The 19,296-nt window shown below is 33.6% G+C and overlaps 1 protein-coding gene and 1 long non-coding RNA gene across 3 annotated transcripts in view; one reads left to right on the top strand and one right to left on the bottom strand.

The window, feature by feature from the left end:
• The window catches only part of LOC146998351 (uncharacterized), a 197,402-nt gene extending 186,134 nt beyond the window's left edge, over positions 1 to 11,268 (top strand). The window contains exon 3 of the long non-coding RNA XR_015039380.1: positions 11,186 to 11,268. This is a non-coding gene — a long non-coding RNA (uncharacterized LOC146998351). The remainder of the gene's footprint in view (positions 1 to 11,185) is intronic.
• LOC118180362 (angiogenic factor with G patch and FHA domains 1-like) overlaps positions 1 to 19,296 on the bottom strand; it is a 138,284-nt gene that overhangs the window by 70,018 nt on the left and 48,970 nt on the right. For both annotated transcript variants that reach the window (XM_085810412.1, XM_085810413.1), the window contains exon 13: positions 15,487 to 15,578. In XM_085810412.1, the coding sequence (XP_085666538.1) occupies positions 15,487 to 15,578 (92 nt within the window). The remainder of the gene's footprint in view (positions 1 to 15,486; positions 15,579 to 19,296) is intronic.

Genomic DNA, 19,296 nt, shown 5'->3' with positions numbered 1-19,296 from the left:
GTTTCATATAGGTCACCCTTTCTCAAACTTTTCAAGTAGGATAACTTTCATAAATTAGAATGTTCTGGAGGTCACCTTACCTTTGTATCTCTGGAAGAAAATTTTTTATGTATATTACACAGTATATTTATGTTTTTAAAATACAAAATTTAAATTTATTTTGCTTTATATTGATATTAATTGATTAAGTTAATAGAAGTAAAGTTAAATTTGTTTTTTATAATTCAAGGTTATTGAAGTCTGTATAATCTTTATTTTATTAACTAAAAATTAAATTAATGTTGTACTTCACATTAGCAATGTGGATGATGCTGCTAATTCTTGCACAGCTGATCAATGTTTGGATGCATGTTATGCAAGCTAAATCTGAGATTGGTACGTACATTAAGTCGATTTCGATTCTTTGTTTTCACTTGAGTTAGTGATAAAAACCTTTTTTTATACAGATACGTAGAAGCAAATTAAATTATAATTTTTAAAGCATCACTGTACAGTTTACTACGTAGCGTATTCAGAAACTAAGTACCGTTTCATTCTAGTGCCGTCGCAGCGCTGTGGTAGGCATCCCGCGCATGCGCACTAGTCTTTCTTGTTTACTGACTTTCAATAGTCGCCATTTTGGTTGCTCTATGTTGTGTTTACAGTTTGCTGTGCACATTCAAAATGTTTAATACAATTAGTTCTCCCACTGACTGTGAGATTCGTGCCGTGATTAAATTTTTGAGGCCGAGGAATGTTAAACCGGCCGAAATTTATCGTCAAGTGACAGAAGTTTACGCTGAATACGCGATAAGTGATGGAATGGTGAGAAAGTGGGAAAGAATTTTTAATGCAGGTCGAACACATGTCCACGGCGAGGCTCAAAGTGGTCGGCCTTCTGTTGTCACCGATGATTTGGTAAGGAAAGTTGATGAAGCAATTCATGAGAACAGACACTTCACAATGACAACTCTTTCAGAGGCATTTCCACAAATTTCATGTACTGTTTAATTCGAAATTGTGTCTGACCACTTGAATTATCGCAAACTGTGTTCCCGATGGGTTCCAAAAATGCTCACTGATGTTCACAAAACAAAGCGACTTGGTAGTGTCCTGACATTTCTCACGTGGTACAGTGATAAGGGAGAAAACTTTTTAAACCAAACTGTGACAGGTGATGAAACTTGGGTGTGTCATTTCACACCAGAATCGAAACAACAATCAATGGAGTGGGGACACACTCATTCTCTGAAAAAAACAAAAGTTCAAAGTGACAATGTCATCACAAAAAATCATGTGCACTGTCTTCTGGGATAGGAAAGGCGTTTTGCTTACTGAATTTCTTCCCAGAGGTGAAACCATTAATGCAGCACGATATTGTGAGACTTTAACAAAACTAAGGCATGCCATTCAAAACAAATGAAGAGGAATGCTCAGTAAAGGAATTGTGTTGCTCCATGACAATGCTCAGCCCCATACTGCTGGTGTCAATCAATCGTTAATCCGACAGTTTCATTGGGAGCAGTTCGATCACCCGCCGTACAGCCTGGACTTGGCGCTGTCCGACTATCACTTGTTCCTGCACATGAAGTGCAAGCTTGGTGGCAAGCGCTTTGGATCTGACGATGACACGAAAAATGCTGAGGAGTCGTGGTTATCGAAACTGGCGGGAAGTTTCTTTGACGATGGTATACAAAAACTGGTCACCCGCGATGACAAGTGTTTGATCATTGGCGGAAACTACGTTGAAAAATAGTTTAAGACATGCATTTTCATGTAAAAATAAAATTGGATTCGAAAAAATTGTTTTACTATTTTTTTTTCAAAACGGTACTTAGTTTCCGAATACACCTCGTATTTAATAATGATATTCAAAAATTAACCATATTTTCTGCTCAGAATTTTATTTTTAGTCTGATTTCATTACAGAGTTCAATTAACTGTTCTCATTCATTCAATGACAGTTTTTTAATTTCAAACTTACAATGCAAAAGATCAAGAATCAAAGAAAAATTGTTATATTTACTAACTGGAAAATAAGTTTCCAAGTAGTAAATATAACAAAGTTTCGAGATGCAATCATGTATATCATTATATAATTCTTTTCCAATAAAGTCCTCTATGAAGGCACCATATGCAGATAGCCCTCAAGGGCTTTGCCACAACGAAATGAACCAAACCTTTTCAGATAACGATATTATTTTCTACCAAAGAGGATTTAAGTTTAAGAGTGGTGAAAAATTTCTCTGTTTTACACAACTAACCCACAAAGCAAGCTTTCTTTAATTTCTCAGGGGCATTAACAACACTCAAAGAATTATCTCGTAGGCAAAGATTTAGTTCATTTAGTTCTAGGAATACACCTGAAAGCTATGCCAGCGCACTTAGTGGCTTCTCTCAAGGGCCTCTTCCCTTGTGAGGGGTAAAGAAGGTTGAGGGAGAGGCAGAAGACCTCTCCTTGAAACAAAAATCTTATTGCAAATTCTAAAGATGAAAATTTTGGTATTATTATAGGAAATGAAATGGAAAGGATCATTTTACATTGCAGTAAAAGACTATAATTATTGGTTAAGCAATTTGTTAAATTATAACCTCAATATACTCACTATACAGAAGATCAGATGGCTTGGTGAACGGATAACACTGTTCAGCATTTTGAAATTTTTTGCAGCTCTCCAACTCCCTGATATTTTTTTGCATTTTCTGCACCTAATGTGATGTGCTGAATTCGAATAGGAGTTCAGTTTCTAATTATCACCCATAAGGTTTCAGGGAAGGGTAGAAGAATACAAAACATGAGAATACCAATTCATAAACAATCCAGGGAATTTTCAAGAATTTAATTTTTTTTTTAACAAAACATGCTTTATTTTGTATCAAAAAAGTATAATACAATCAAATAAATTATTTTGTTATTATTTTGCACTTGAATTCAACATTTGAGGATCTAACAGTAGTCCACTAACATGTTTGGGGTCTGTTTTTCACTATGCCACTTCTCCATTTGACCAATTTGCTGGTATATTCTTTCACTGTGTTCATCTGAAACTGCACCTAAATTGTCAGAGAATAATTCTAAACAGGAGTGAAATATCTTGTTATAATGGATAAGTTCTTCAACTAAATCTTTGTAGTTCTCCAATTTCTTGTTACCTGGGGTCTTCTTACATATATTTTTGAAGGCATTCCATGCCTTATTTTTTTTTTTTTTTCAAAAATGTAGTTTCAAAATTTTCATCTTTAAAATGTTCTTCTACTTGCAGCCTAAGGAGCTTTAAGCTTTGCCTCCCTTTTACCTACAAATTTCCATCTCAAATTAAAAAAAAAAAAAAGCATTTCCTTCTTTATTTAAGGCTTTAACAAAAATTTTTACAAGCTCTATTTTTATATGCAGAGAAGGTAAAAAAATTTTCTGCATCTCTAATAAGGGTTCATTTTCATAGGGCATTTTCCAGACTGGGCACGGTCTTCATGAAACGGTCATTCTTTAACGATAAAATGTTGGTTTCTGGCTCGCTGTCGCATTCACATAAAAAACAACAATATTTGGTATAGCCATTCAGTGGACCTGTATGTAATGCAACAACTTTTAGATTGGCACAGAAATTCTCTTTATGATCTTTATATTTTATGCTTTGAATATATGCATGTTCTCATACATTTCTTTCATATTTACAGCATGACACACAGAAACAGATGGTTGTTCATTTCCATTAAATAATAAAATTGCCTTTAGCCTAGTCCTTGAAGAGTCAATGAATAGTTGTCACTCATTAAGTTTATATAGAAGGCTAAGTTTGTTCATTAAACCGGGAATATCGTAACAGTAAAATTAAGTCATTTGGCATAGAGAAAAATTCTGCCAGCATAGACTGCCTTTAATGAAACATGGAAATTTTCACTCCTTTTGTAACAGATTCCACTTCTGTAAAAGAGATCCAAGCAGTGCTATTTTGGGAAAATCCAAATCCTGAATAAGATCATTGAGCTCCTCCTGAGATATAAAATGGGGCTGTTTCCTGACACTGCATTCATAATCATTTTTTCCTTGAGAACCTTGTGGTTCATAATTTCATTCATAATATTCAATTAAATTCATAATATTCAATTTTATGTTTGCTTTTAGTAGAAAAACGCCAGAATTTTTGTTACACAAAGTAGAAATCATCAATATGTTTCTGAGGTTCCCGCCAAATCAGTGATACTGCAAACTTTGCAGACTTATGAGCACCCCATAGCCATCCTGTTAAAGTTCTTGAGCAAGCATACCAGTAAAATTCAGGATGCCAAGTTTTGTCTTTATTCTCAACTTTGCACCCAAATTATAAGTCATAGGCTCAAAGTCTTTCATTGAGCTTTCAGTGCCTCTTCACCATATATATAACAGAAACTGTTTGGTTTAAGGATTGCGACAATGTCATTTACACTTGGTGAAAATAATAGCATCTCTACAACACTATCATTATTCGCTAGTTCTTTGCACTTTGCTTGTGTATCCAATACTGATCCTCCTCCAACCGGCCAGATGCTTATATACTCATTTTGTACATCTGGTGTTTTCTAGAAACATTGGATATTGAGAGTACCAGAAATGACGACATAATTCCTGTATTGCCAGATTGTGCATAATTTCCCTAAACCAATGCAGAATTGGCGACAGAATTGGCGCAGAATTGAACAGAATTGGCAGAAGAAAACGCAGAATTGGCGACATCGCAACCAGTATGCAGTAACAACTTATTATATTATATAAGCCATCCTTACACCTACTTTGCAATCAATCAAAACATGTTGCTGGCGTTTAGAATTAGCTACATAATATGACAATTACAGGTCAGTGTAAGGGTTGCATAGGTAGAAATTATTGAAATAACATATAAGTTTGGTGAAGAGGATTTTCATGCAGGACAGAGTTACCATGTTTACTTGAAATCAAGATCTTCCTTACATTTTAGAATGAGAAATAAAGATATAGAAAAATATCTGATGTGAGCACATGTCTGATTAAAGTGAAAGGCGAACTACCTAATTAAATACAATATTTTGCTATGGCAAAATGCTAATTATCTGTGTGATTAGAATTTATACAGTAAAACTACCCTACATAGCAAGATAAGAAAAGTTCTTCCTCTTATCCTGCAATTTCATTTGTTAAAACATTCAATTATACAATTCTATTTAATTCTGCCAATACAGGGGATCCTACTATAAGTAAATATGATTAAAAATATCATAACCTGCAAGAAACAAACACACTAATAATTCTAAAAATATCTTTAAAATGTCAGCTCAGAGTAGAAGAATGAAAAATACTAAAGCCACCAAAAAGGGTGTCACATTCTTGCTACTAGATGGCAGGCATTCTTCCTCTCTTTTTTGATCTAACTGAGATCAGTGAGAGACTGTAGTGTGAGATTGGAATGGAAGCAAAAAATGAACGCTGCTTAGCGTATTTGTAATTAAGTTGCTTCTATCAATCAAATTCTTCGTAAATATTTGTAAATACTAATAACGTGTGTTGTGTTTGTTTAAAAGGAAGCCTCCTATTTTTATTCTTATGAGTTCACATACGAAAATCCTCTCGGCCATCCACCAAGAAGAAGAAAAAAAAGATAAGTTTACCTTTTGATATATCTTTAATGATCTTCTAAAATAACATTTGGCACCCAAACAGAGACGACTTGAAGGATTTATTTATTGTATTACTTTATGATTGTGTGTAAATATATGATTACTTATAAACTCTAAAAATGGAGGGTTTAAAGAAATTACATACTCCTTTAAGAAGTGTTTTTTACACAAATATCTAATAAAGTGGAAGACTGTTTAAGAAAAGAAGTACATGATATAGAAGAAATTGAAATCCTAATGACAGAGAAGAAAAACGGTCAGTGCTTGATTTGATAGAAAAAGAAATTATAAAATTGTTATCTGATGATCCTATATATTCTTGAAGTGAGTTTAGATAAAAAATACGAGGGTAGTGTAACATATGGTGAAAAATATGTGAGCCTTAGAACTAAGGTACGAAGAATAATGAGTAATACTAATTCGGCGAATAACAGTACTCTTAATTCTACAGTTAAAAATCAAAAGTTCAAACTGACAAAAATTTAAGAAATTCAGTGGTGATGTTAAGGAATGGTTGGGCTTCTGGGGTCAATTTAAGAAAATTCACGATGATCCAGAATTCCACCTGAAGATAAATTTCAATATTTATTTCAAGCAATTGTTAAAGGTTTCACATGCAAGAGATATCGTTGATTCTTTCCCCCCCATTGGCCGACAATTATTACCAAGTAATTGGGTGCCTTAAAGCTCGATTCAGCAAAGAGGATCTCCTCATAGAAGTATATGTGAGAGAATTGTTGAGCTTAATTTTGAATAATTCATTAAGCCAAAACACACCGACAGGACTCGCAAACTGTACGATAAAATTGCAACTCATTTGAGAGCACTCGAAACATTAAACATCCCGTCTGACAAATACGCATGTATGTTATACCCTCTCGTTGAATCTTGTTTGGCGGAAGATGTTGTTAAGAGTATGGGAAAGAAGTGTAGGTTTACGCGAAACTAGTTAATCATCAAATAAACTTACTAAATTAATGAACTTTCTAAAATCTGAAGTAGAGGGTGAAGAGGGAATATCGCTGGCAAAGCAAGGTTTCGGTTTTGAAAGTAAGGTCAAACATTCTACCCTCCTGCCATCTGCTAATGAAACATAAAACATTCCTACTGCCGTTGGACTTTTTGACACCACAGACACTGCGAAAAGTAAACAAACCATCCACTTTTCTTGCGGAAAGGGTCCTGATTTAAGAGCATGTAAAGCTGCATTAAAAATGCAGCTAGATAATAAGAAAAAATTATCATCGAAGAAATCTTCTTGCTTTTTATGCTGCAGAATCGGGCATAGGTTCAGGACTGCAGGTCTAAAATTATTTGTGAAAACTAGCATGGCAGACACTGCAGGGTTATGTGCAATTAAGAAAAATTGAAGGAACATAAAGAACAAAAATAAAATACTTCGGAACTAAAACAAAATGCGATTGGTGATGCAGCGTTAAGTAACAGAACATGTACGTATGACGTTCTCTTACAAACATTGTATGTGAGATTACGGGGTACAAATGGAGGAAAAATAATTCGTGCATTAATGGATACAGACTCTCAACGATCTTATTTAAGTAAACGTGTCGTTAGGGAAATGCAGTACCAAAACATTAAGGAGGAAAACATTATTCATAATTTATCTGGTGGTAAAGAACATTCTGAGAAGCATTTTCGATATTGTGTATACTTAAGCAATGTAAATGATAATTACCACTGCAATTTTGAAATATTTGACCAACAGGAAATTGGTTCAGAAATTCCTATTCTGAAATTAGAACCATTTGTTAAAAAACTTTCAGATAATGGCATTGTTATGACAGATGAATTAATCCATGGGAAAGATAAATCATTAGAAATTGATCTGTTAATAGGGGCTGACGTTGCGGGTAAACTCTTTAATGACATTTGTCTTGCGGACCGGTAGCTATCGGAACACTGTTGGGATAGACTTTAATGGGAAAGATGCATTTTATTATAAATACTGATGCTAATTCTGTTATGAGAGTGGCAGATCTGCTTGTTACTGATGTTAAGCTGTCAAAACTGTGGAGACTTGGTTCAAAATAACAGATCCAGTTACAAAGAAGACAAGAGAAGAAAGGGATTTGCAAGCAAAATTGCAGTTCCAAAATTCTGTATCTCTAAACGAAGAGAGACATTATGAAGTCGCACTTCCATGATCGGAAAATCATGTACCACTCCTCACCCACAAGGATTTAGCTTTGAAACGTCTACAGTCTACCACCCAGAAACTTCTATCTCAAAATTTATTTTCTTCATACAATGCAGTTTTTAACAACTGGTATAACTTAGGGGTGATCAAAGAAGTTACAGAAAATGTAGAAGTTGACTATGGACATTATTTGCCACACAGACTGGTGATCAAAGAAAATAGCTCAATACCAATTCACCCGGTGTTTGATGCGTCTGTGAGGGAACAATCGTCTCCTTCTCTAAATCAGTGTTTGGAGTATGGACCAAATTTTATAGAACTAATTCTTTCTCTTTTGTTGAGATTTCGTGAAGGCAAGTTTGCTACTAGAGCAGACATTGAGAAGGCTTTCTTACAGATCAGTGTAAAGCCTCAAGATAGAGGTTGACTTCAATTTTTCTGGTGGAATGATGTGGAAGAAAAGAAAACAAAAATATTTTGTCATACTAGAGTAGTATTTGGGGTTAAGAGTAGTCCTTTCCTTTTGGAATCTGTTACAGAATTCCATCTACAAAAGTACATGAAAAATTCTCAATATGATACGGAGACGATAGCATAGCTTCTACGTAAATAATGCTGTTGCCAGTTTTGGCAATGAATCCGAGATGATCCAGTTCATCGAAAAATCTTGAGAAATAATGTATGAAGAAAGATCTTGAGAAATAATGTATGTTTAATCTTTGAGGCTGATTAGTACAGGAGATAACTTGAAACAGGAAACTATTTCACCAGTATTGGGCCTCTTATGGCCTCTCAGAAAGATAATTTGACTTTAAATCTGAATTGGTTGGAAAATTTAGAAATATAATAATAAAGAGAACACTTCTTGCTGTAACACACAAAATATTTGATCCTACTGGAATTATGAGTCCTGTTCTCTTATATCCTAAAATATTGTTGCAGAGCCTATGGAAAATAGGAATTTCTTGGGATACTGAAGTCGATGAGAGTACAAAACAAAAATTTATGAATTGGTATAAAGGCTTTTTTCTCTTAAAAGAAATCTCTCTCCTGCATTGGATGCATTCCAGCAAGGACAACAGGAAGTTCTGAAACTTTCACACATTCTGTGATGCCAGTAATAATGCATATGTTGTTGCCGTTTTCTTGAGAACTGTGACGAATTCTGGAGTTGAAGTTCATCTGTTAGCATTGAAGTCTAGAGCAGCTCCTATGAAGACTATCACAATTCCTTGTCTGGAATTGCTAGGTACCACAATAGGTGCCAGACTGTGCTCTTCCGTTTTAAATAGTTTACAATGGCAAAATGTGGAAACACATTTTTGAATGGATTCTACAACAGTTTTGATGTGGATTCAAAGGGAAGAGATCGTCTGGGCTGTCTTTGTGGAAAACAGAGTCAGGGAGATTAGGAAACAGATGAATCCAAATGTGAGGAAACATACTGCTGGAACAAAAAATCCAGCCGACTTCCCATCAAGGATGTTGCACCGCCAAACAACTTTTAGCACTTAGATGGTGGGAGGGCCCCAACTGGCTGAAGATAAATCAGGAAGAATGGCCTATACAAAGGGAAAAACTGGACATGGAAATAGTGAATTCAGAAAAAATCGGTCATTTCTGCACTAAATACACAAAGGGTAGAATATTTTTTTGAGAAATATTCATCTTACCACAAAATGTTAAGAATAACAGCTTGGATATGCAGATTTATCAACCACAAAAGAACAGATTCTAAACAATCAGGAGAATTTCTGTCCCTGAAATAGAAACCGTAGAAAAGAAAATATGCAAGATTGTGCTGATAGAAGCATTTGGCAAAGAATTTAAAGTTAAAAATCTTTGTACCTTTGTTGACTCAGGTGGCCTTATTTGGTTAAAGACCAAGATTGCTAGAAGAGAGGAAGAAGAAAATTGTCTCTGTCCAACTGTATTGCCCTCAAATCATGATTTAGTTCATAGGTTAATTTTAGATTATCATTTGCGACTATCCCACACTGGTGTGCAATTCGTACTATCCAATATTTGACAGAAATTATGGATCCTGAGAGGAAGAAAAACAATACGTACTCATGAAGTATGCTTGTTGTAGAAGATATAGCGCAAAGAATATAGAGACTGTTCCAGCACCTCTTCTTGAATATCGAGTTAGAGATGCTCTGGTGTTAGAAGTAACCAGAGTCAATGTAGTTTATTTCAGAAAGGAAAAAAGACATAGATCTCACTCTTAACTTGCACAGTCTATCGCGCGATACAGCTTGAGCTGATAGAAAGTTTATCAACAAATGGGTTCATCTTGGGATTAAGAAGATTTATTGCCAGAAGTGGTCATCCAAGAATTATTTACAGCAACAATGGCACTAATTTTGTTGGAACTGAACATCTGTTAAGATCAGTAAATTGGAAAGAAATAGAATGTCATTCAAACAGTATGAGAATACGGTGGAAGTTTAATCCCCCAACTGGTTTCATGGTGGGGCGGTTGGTGGGAGAGGTTAATACAAACAGTGAAGAAGATGTTAAGAAATGTTCTCGGGAAGCTTCTTACGAAGCCTGTGTCTCTTATGAAGAAATTCTGACTATATTTTTTGTGATGTCGAATTGGTGATTAACTCAAGATCCATCACATACCTTTCAGAAGATCCAAATGATCTTACAGCACTAACTCCTTCAATGTTTCTGCAAGATGTGCACGACGTCGGAGTAACAGACTTACACCACCTAGATACCATCAATCTGACAAAAAGATACAAGTTCTTCCAGAAATCAAGAGAACACTTTCACAAAATATTTTGTGATGAATATTTAGCTATCCTAGTGCAAAAACCACCTAAACGATCTACTTAGGACTCTCAACAAAAATGACTTAATGTTTGTCGGCAGCGACAACAAGAAGAGAATAGATTGGACAATAGGTAGCGTTGTAGAAACATATCCTGGAAAAGACAACAAAGAACATGTTGTCAAAATGAAAACTGCAATTCCTCTCAAACTTGATACATCTAAATTGTTTAGTGACTTGAACATGAACAGAAAGAACTCTGCCAGTGAGTGTGACAGTGATATGAACGTAAAACTGTAAAACCTATTACATATTTTTAAATTGTTAATTTTTCATATTTGTGAAAGTTGTACTTGAACTATTATTTGATTATTGATAAATTTTGTTTTGATTTTCCCATCTCATCGATGTAAAATCAAAAGGTGGGAGGATGTCACATTCTTGCCACTAGATGGCGGGCATTCTTCCCCTCTTTTTTGTTCTAATTAAGATCAGTGAGAGACTATAGCATGAGAATGGAATGGAAGTAAAAAAATGAATGCTGCTTATCATATTTGTAATTAAGTTCCTTCTACCAATTTAATTCTTTGTAAATATTTGTAAATACTAACAAAGTGTGTTGTGTTTGTTTAAAGGAAGCCTCCTAATTTTAGTCTTATGAGTTCACATAAGAAAATCCTCTCAGCCGTCCACCAAGAAGAAGAAAAAAAGGTAAGTTTATCTTTTGATATATCTTTATTGATCTTCTAAAATAACAAAGGGAATTATTTTTTCCAGTATCCCCTTATAGGAGCAAGAGCAATGTAGGGCAATAAAGCATACGATCGAAAAATCCATTTTCAACAATTCCATTTGAGGGAGTATTAACAAATAAACCATCCAAAAATTTATTTTCAAGTTTTGAATTTAAAAAGTAAAATGAACATTCCTGATTCTAAAAATACGTTTAGGTTTGAAGCACCAAAATGCTAGTAAGTTAAGATAAAAGTTCCAAATTTAAGACAACTCTCCTCTTTTTAAGGAGATAATTTTAAATAGATGTCTTTTAAATAAGACTTAGCAATATTTTTTCAAATTATTATGTTCTATTTAAGGCAACAGTATTATTCATAAAGACTTCCTAAGGAGCATTTACTTGAAGGCATCCATGGATGGACTGAAACTTAGATATGTATGTTGGAGTAAAATAATTTCAAAACCGGGTACTGGACATTTTACAGGAGTTATTTTTTGTTGAACTGAAGCACTTAAAATTTGAAATAATAGCATATAGGTAGAGTAATACAGTACAAAGTCCGAAATCAGGACGTCCATTATCCGGAATGATCTACGTCCATTATCCGGGGAAGTCCGGACCTCAAAGCCACTTTTTTTTTTTTTTTTTTGTACGCTTTACGCATGCGCATTTGATTTTTCTTTCCATAAGAAAACATGTGGAGATTTTCACTTAAAAATTCCGATTCTTAATTTCACTTTGGCACTAAATAAAATACCTCATTATGGAAAACAATCATGTAAGCATAAATTTGTGAGATTAATAATTTGGTTCCATAGCTGAGTATCTGCTTGGCATACATCTCAAACTGAAACATTCACCTATTTTATATCCCTGATGACGACCTGGCTAGACATTATTTATTATATTTTGCTTTCATCACCACATTTTTATCAATACATGAGAGCTTCAGCAACAACTCATGCAGTAATGTTTAAACTTTTTTTTTATATTAGTATAACAAGAATATTTCAACCTTTTATGCTAACATTACGCTTGATGATGATTATAGATTTTTAAATGTTCTAAGAAATGTTGACGACAAAAAATTCAACAAAAAATTTTTCTCATACACGAAAAATAGATTTTGTTAATGAAACTCATAGGCCAAAAGATTACATTTAGTGATATTTTAATTAAGAATAACTGATATGTTATTTACCATAAACCCAGAAGCGGCAGCAGAATATGTCGGCACCGGACGACAGAATTTAGGGATGAAGAAATTTTTGGAATTTGGGGAAGCATCAAGTGGCAACTTTTGTAAGATCTATCTCTACTTTTCCACATACACTAACTTAGATCCTACAATGAACCTGACAAATTCTCGCACAGGCGTGAATTAAATACCAGCACAGAAGAAGGGTGCAAAATAACCCTTTATTAGATCAAAGTAATTTAACAGAAAGCACGGACTTCGTGCGCTACAGAACACCGTTCATTTACAGCGGTAACTAAAATTAGACAATAATATAAATTAAGTCTGAAAAATAAACGAGTGCAAGAACGCACTTTAAAATTACTCCTAAGAGATGGACTCGTAGAAATCTAACTGGCATGATACTGGCCAAGAGGCTTACTGGCGTGACCGCGAAATAACAACGAAACGTTCTCTAGGCCAGCGAAACATGCTCTGAATAAACTGAGATAATCACACGTTTAAATAGCACTTAACTTTAAATTTACATCCTGGCGAGAGAAAAGATGGGGAAGTTGAGAATAGGAAAACTTAAAATAAATTTGTTATGCAAAATAAGAAAATCCCTACACTTAATAAATAAATAAGAATCCCCTACTATTAAGGGAAGAGAAGTTTTTTATGATGTAGGGAAAGCACTGGGATGCAAAGTTAAGGTGCGGTGAAAATTTAGAACTTAAGAAGGCGCTTTGTAGCAGAATTTAGGAACCGTAGAGACTGCACCAGGTGGTATTTAGAACCGGCCCTAGATAATGCATTAAGTATATGTGGGAGTTTATTTATTCAGGACTCAGATTAGTTTTAAGCATGTGCAAGACATAAATGTATTTACAGTAAATAACTAAACTAATACAATTCAGGTTTAATTCAGTACACAATAGGAGCAAGACAAAATTTATCGAAACAAACTGGCTTTTGTCGCCAATCTAGTGATAAACAGCTAATAATGATAAAGCTGTTAAGCTAGGGTAAAATTATCTTTAACGGCATTGGAAAGTCAAGTGTATATGACATAAGAAAAAAGAAAAAGAAACTTTTTGAATTTTTTGTGGAAGCAACTTAAACAACTTACATTGAAAAAAATGTTTAATAAAGTAAACAAATAAATATTAAGCCTTTTTTTGTAAATTTTGATACCCTTTAGATCATAATTGTTCTTTATTTCATAAATTACGTTTTCATATGTATAATTTCTGCATGCCATCTTACCAGATTTAAACTGATGATCTAATATCCGGAAAAATCCCAAATCCAGAGCCGCCGAAGTCCTGACAAGTCTGGATTTCAGACTTTGTACTATATATATAAGGGGATTCGAAAAACTGACACTGTTCAAACTTACAAAAATGATTTATAAAATGACTCAGGAATGAAGAATTTTTAATATTAAAAATGTATGACTTTTCATGTTTTTCAAAATGAGTCTTTTCAATAGTAAGGTAAATTTTTATAAAATTTCATTCATCAAATAAATCTTAAATTTTATTTTACAATTTTACTTACTTATAAGTAATGAGTGAACATATTTAAATTTATCGACAAGAAAAAATGAGTTATTGAGGCATTGATTTTGTTTAAATATATATTTCATTTTTTGGGAATCCCTCTTTTCATGTAGTAGAAAAAATTTCCAAATTTGTTAGCCCTACAGGTTAAAATGAAAAATCTGTTCTGTACAACACATGACTTCCTTTGTATTCCTATTAAATCATTTTGATGCACTTCATTTAAATTTATTTCTTCAAATTATTACAACTTAATTAACTGACCTCTCAAGACAAGTTGAAAACGACATAAAAGATTGCAAATTTAAAATTAAATATACTGGTCAATTTTTTGTATAGACCGCATTAAGAGTCAGATTTTGCTTTTTGTCCAAAATAATTTTTTTTTTTTAAATTTGAAATAGCTAGAACAAGAATATTTTCATTATTTAAAACACTTCTATAAATGAAAGTATATGTTGCAATAAAAAATGGATGTGCACAACCAAATGTTATAATGGCCCCATACACAAAATTTCAACATTCCACGGCTAATCTTTTTTGAGTTATACTAGATACATACTTACATACGTAACATCTTGTCCATACATTCAGACGTCACTTTGCCTCAAAAAATAGTAACAAAATGCATATTTCCAATGATATCTCAAATCGAATATTTTTTTTGCGATTACCATTCTTCCTTTACTTTATGCAAGGAAATAAAACAGATTCACTTAAATTTCTGACCATATTTCTAAATACAAATCTAAATTCAAAGTGATTCTATAAAGAAAAAAGTTTTTATGCATACCTAAGTGTGATATGCACCTTAAATCTGTCATTTCAAGGGCTTATTTAAGATTTCTTTCCAAAAATATAATACTGAAGATAAATATTAAATTTTTCTTTAACATAATAATAATAATGTATAGTTTCTAAAAATGTTTTAACTATGCAATGTGTCTTACTAGCAAACAGTCCGATTATTAATAACAGAAATCCTCACATTTTATGCTACTGAAAAGGTCTTACTCGCTTTAGAAAAACATTTCTGATACATAGTGATTATAGTTAATGGCTGAGACCTTCAAGGTACAATAATTGTAAGATATAATTATATCAAGATATAATAATTGTGTAATTTTAACATTTTTTATTTTGTCAAAGAAAGTGTCGCTTCCTAATATTTTAACTTTCAATTCCTCGAGGTATACGCCCTTTTGACATTAGAATATTAGCAAAAAGGTTAAAATTTTTCTTTCTTAATGAATTTCTGCTCCAAATAAATCAATTAGCCTTTCTAGAATTAACCTTTCAAAATTAAATAGATTCATTTGCACAGAATGAAAATTTTGAGTTGTGCTCTGTCTCTTTCCTTCTAGGTTGTGGAATTTCCTTGCAGTATGAACTGGCAATGGAATCAAAGGCAAATACTAATATATAAATCGATAAAATTTACAAATAAAAAAAACTTACTTGAAGACCATACTTCTTCTTCAGATTACGAAGTTCTTGACGTCTTTCTTTCTCTTTCTCTTTTTTAGTTTTAAATACAACTTCAGGTCTTTCTATAAAATATGCACGTTCTTAAACTATGTAATATATCAAATCAACAAATATCAAAATTCATTAACATTACATTAAATAATTAATAAACTTACCATTAATACTTAATAATTATCATTAATACAAGAAAAATATATGAATTTGCATTAAATTATATTAAAGATTCTAATTCATTTACATTTTGATTTGTATTTCCTCTGCATTTAAAAATTATGCAGTATAAAATTGTGTTCACATTAACTTTCCTATCTCAGCTGCAATTAAGCTTGTTTAACTGCTTTTATAAACACACATGAAACATATTTTTATACAATGACATGTTTATACACATGAAACATATCCTAATACTCGAAATTACGAGAATTTTCCTATTTAATTGATTATCTTCAGAACTGATAAGCAGATTTCAATGAAATTTTGTATGGATAGAGGCTGATATAATGCAAAGAAAAAAAATCATACTTCAGTCACGGCATACATGCATGATTGTCAGCAAGGCTCATGAGACTCTGGAAAGTCTAAACCAAAGGCTGCATGATTGAGTAAAATAAGAAGGCTGATAGAGAGCATGGTCCTAAGTCATACAGCTGTCACAACACGATTTCATACTGAAAATGCAACAATACTGTTTTCAAGTCCTGGACAGTTACAGGAGAAGGAAGATGATTTGGAATTGTTCTTATAAAAAAACCTCACATATCTTCTATAGCACGGATGGCAATGTCATGACTTGCAAGCCGTGCGCAACTCTTGGTATTGTACAGCAGTCATGTCATGGTACTTACTGTACAGCAGTCATAGTACTGCTGTATACAACACCAAGACTGCTGTACAGTATACTTGCAGATGAGTGGTGCAGCTCTTTTTTACATAAAACGTATGTATAAAATATGTAAACCAAAACCACTCAGTGTTCAAAAGATAGCAATTAATTTATTTCACTTTTTTACAAAGTTATCAGATATTTTCCATTTGCAACGTGTTTCACTACTTTTAAAATGATGTACGTATTGACTTGTAGCTTCTGGAAAATCTATTACATCTCTTGAACTTTCCAGTGCAGTTCTTACCAACATGAAATTCGGCCAACCTTGTTCTATAGGGTTTAAATATGGAGATATGGTTGATCAATCAATTTGGTTAATATCCTCATTTTCCAAAAAATCATTCACTAGATTAGCCTTATGCAGACTAGCACTGCTATCCATACATGTTACAAAATGTCCAGGCGTGGTAAGATAAAGCAAAGCAGTTTTAGGGTTGCCATAAAATGGCAAAGTAAAACAGGGTTGCCACATGTGGTGACAAAATTGGCGATGTGCCATGGATGGATGGAGAACCTTCTGGAACGAATTCTTACCGGTTTAGCCCAGAATGTTCTCGAACACAAGCCGAAAGCTATATAAAGCCTGTTGGCCCGCAGTCAGAGTGTACGCCTTGTCTGGAGCGCAAGATAGTGTCTCGAGTTAGTCGGTCCGTGCGGAGTCGATCGAGTTGACAGCTGGCCAGTGAGTGCTGAGTGGGTCGTTGAGTGCATCGAACAGTCTCTTAGTGTATCGCGGTTAGTGCATCGTCGAGAGAGTGTGTTAAGCTCCGGGAACAACTGAACCGAAGAGTCGGGAGCTGTGCTCTGTGTGTCATCGAGTGCATCGTGAGTTGTAGCGTAGAAAGTCTCGAGAGTATGTGTAGTTCCGAGAACGACCGAGCAGAGTTGGGAGCTGTACTCTGGTGCTTTTCATTGAAGCTGTCTCCACCATTATTGCCTGACAGTGTGAAGGCTGTGTTGCTGAACGTGTCAGCATGTTTATAACAGTTCGATGACTCTAAGGCGTGATTTTGGAGCTGTCCTGATTAATATTGGCTAAATAAAGTGTGTTTCGATACTTCATCAAGTGTTGTCGTTATTCACTCCAAATCTACAAACCCCGTACGAACGTGAAGGAAGAAAATAACATAACAACTGGTGTCAGAAATGGGATTTGTGAGTGAATGCCAGTGACCCGTCTGCAGAGGAAAGCCATAGCGGAGGGAATGAAGACTTTGATGGACTTTTTAGCCGAGATAAAAGCTGGATATGAAGAGATGAGAGTAGAGATCAAAGTCGCAATGAAAGAGATAGAAACCGGACTGGAAGGGAAGAAAGCCAGACAAGAAGAAATAAATGTCGGCCAAGAAAAGTTGCGAGGGCAACTCTTACAGATGAAAGTGGTAAAAGAAGATGTGGAAATGACAGAAGTGGAGTCTGAAGTGAGTCACCTTTTTAGAGATGTCGTTGGACCTCAGTTCATTTTTATGAATAAAAATGTTTGTTCTCATAGGGCTGGTCTAGTAAATGATTTTCCGAAAATTGAAGATATTAACTGAATAGATTGGACAGCTAGATTTCCAGACCTAATTTAAATAAAACAAATTTGGGACACTATTAGGTGGCCAAGCTACTCATTTTCCTCTTCCCAGAAACCTCACACTACTGCAGGAATGGGACTGATTGTCAGAGGGACACATAAACTGCCCTAGCATAAAGTCACATTCTGAGAGCTGCATAACTGCTAGAAGACACTACATTCCCTATCAGATACCCTTTTTTGTTTAATCACATAATCTCTGGTTTAGATCTTGCTGCACCAATCAGCCTTACGTGTGATCATGCATGTGTACCATGACTGTAGTAAAGAATACTTTTTTTTAAAAATTATATATTAACCTGTGCCCTTGCCAAATTTCACTGAAATCTGTCCATCAGTTCTGGTCAATAAGTGAAAAAATGTAAAAATTCTTTTAATTTTGAGTACAACTTTATATACAAAATATTTATAGACCTAAACAAGAATATGGTAATAAACTAACAAGTCTCACTATTGTCACTTCGTATAAAATGCAAATAAACATACCATATATTGCTTAAATATTATGTTCTTTCTCAAAAATAACTATTAAACAAATATTATTACTTCTACATGGGAGAAAAAGATATTTTAAACTGAAACTGAAATATCTTGAGAACCAACCGTTAATGAAAAATTGCAAACCTTAGTAATACAGATTGTTAAAACACTTTAAATATCAAAAACATATAATTTCAGCTCAGGCAAAATCAGTCAAAATGCAAAGGACAATTTTTTCTTTTGAGTAGTAGTTGAATGTAATGTATTTATGTTGAAAATAATAACATTAACAATTTGTAATACTTTCCTGGACATTTTCTAGAATTTACCTCTCCCCTCCCTCCCAGCAGAAAATAGTAATTAAGGCTTCAGGGCAATACATAGAAACTGAGTCATAAACATGTTCAAAAACTAGTTGACCATTACTCAAAACGCTAAACATTAAAGAACACTCACAATATAATAATTTATTCCAAAAATAAAAATAGTGCTGCATGATATATGAGAACATTTTGGTTCCCTTTGCATGAAATGCAAATATAGTCTAGCTTTTTTTTTTTTAATCATTTTATCTAAGAATCAGATAGTTTAAATGGGCTTTGTTATAAATGAATAATCCATTTATGTCCAGAAGCTTCTTTTGTCAAAAAACATTTAAGCCATCAAATATAACAACTAAAGAATAATTTAGTGAAATTATTGCTTTTAAATATGTTAAAAAGTTGATTAACTATTATTCCTTTCAGTTTTAATCTTATATACATATATTAAAAAAAAAAAAAAAAAAAAAAAAAAAAAAACAATATATAGGACAGAAGTATGGCAACTTTCTTTT

Source organism: Stegodyphus dumicola, chromosome 2 (assembly GCF_044657685.1).
Source record: "Stegodyphus dumicola isolate Sdum_Otavi_A_Nest chromosome 2, ASM4465768v1".
NCBI lineage: Eukaryota > Metazoa > Arthropoda > Arachnida > Araneae > Eresidae > Stegodyphus > Stegodyphus dumicola.
This window is presented reverse-complemented; position numbering and strand designations above follow the sequence as displayed.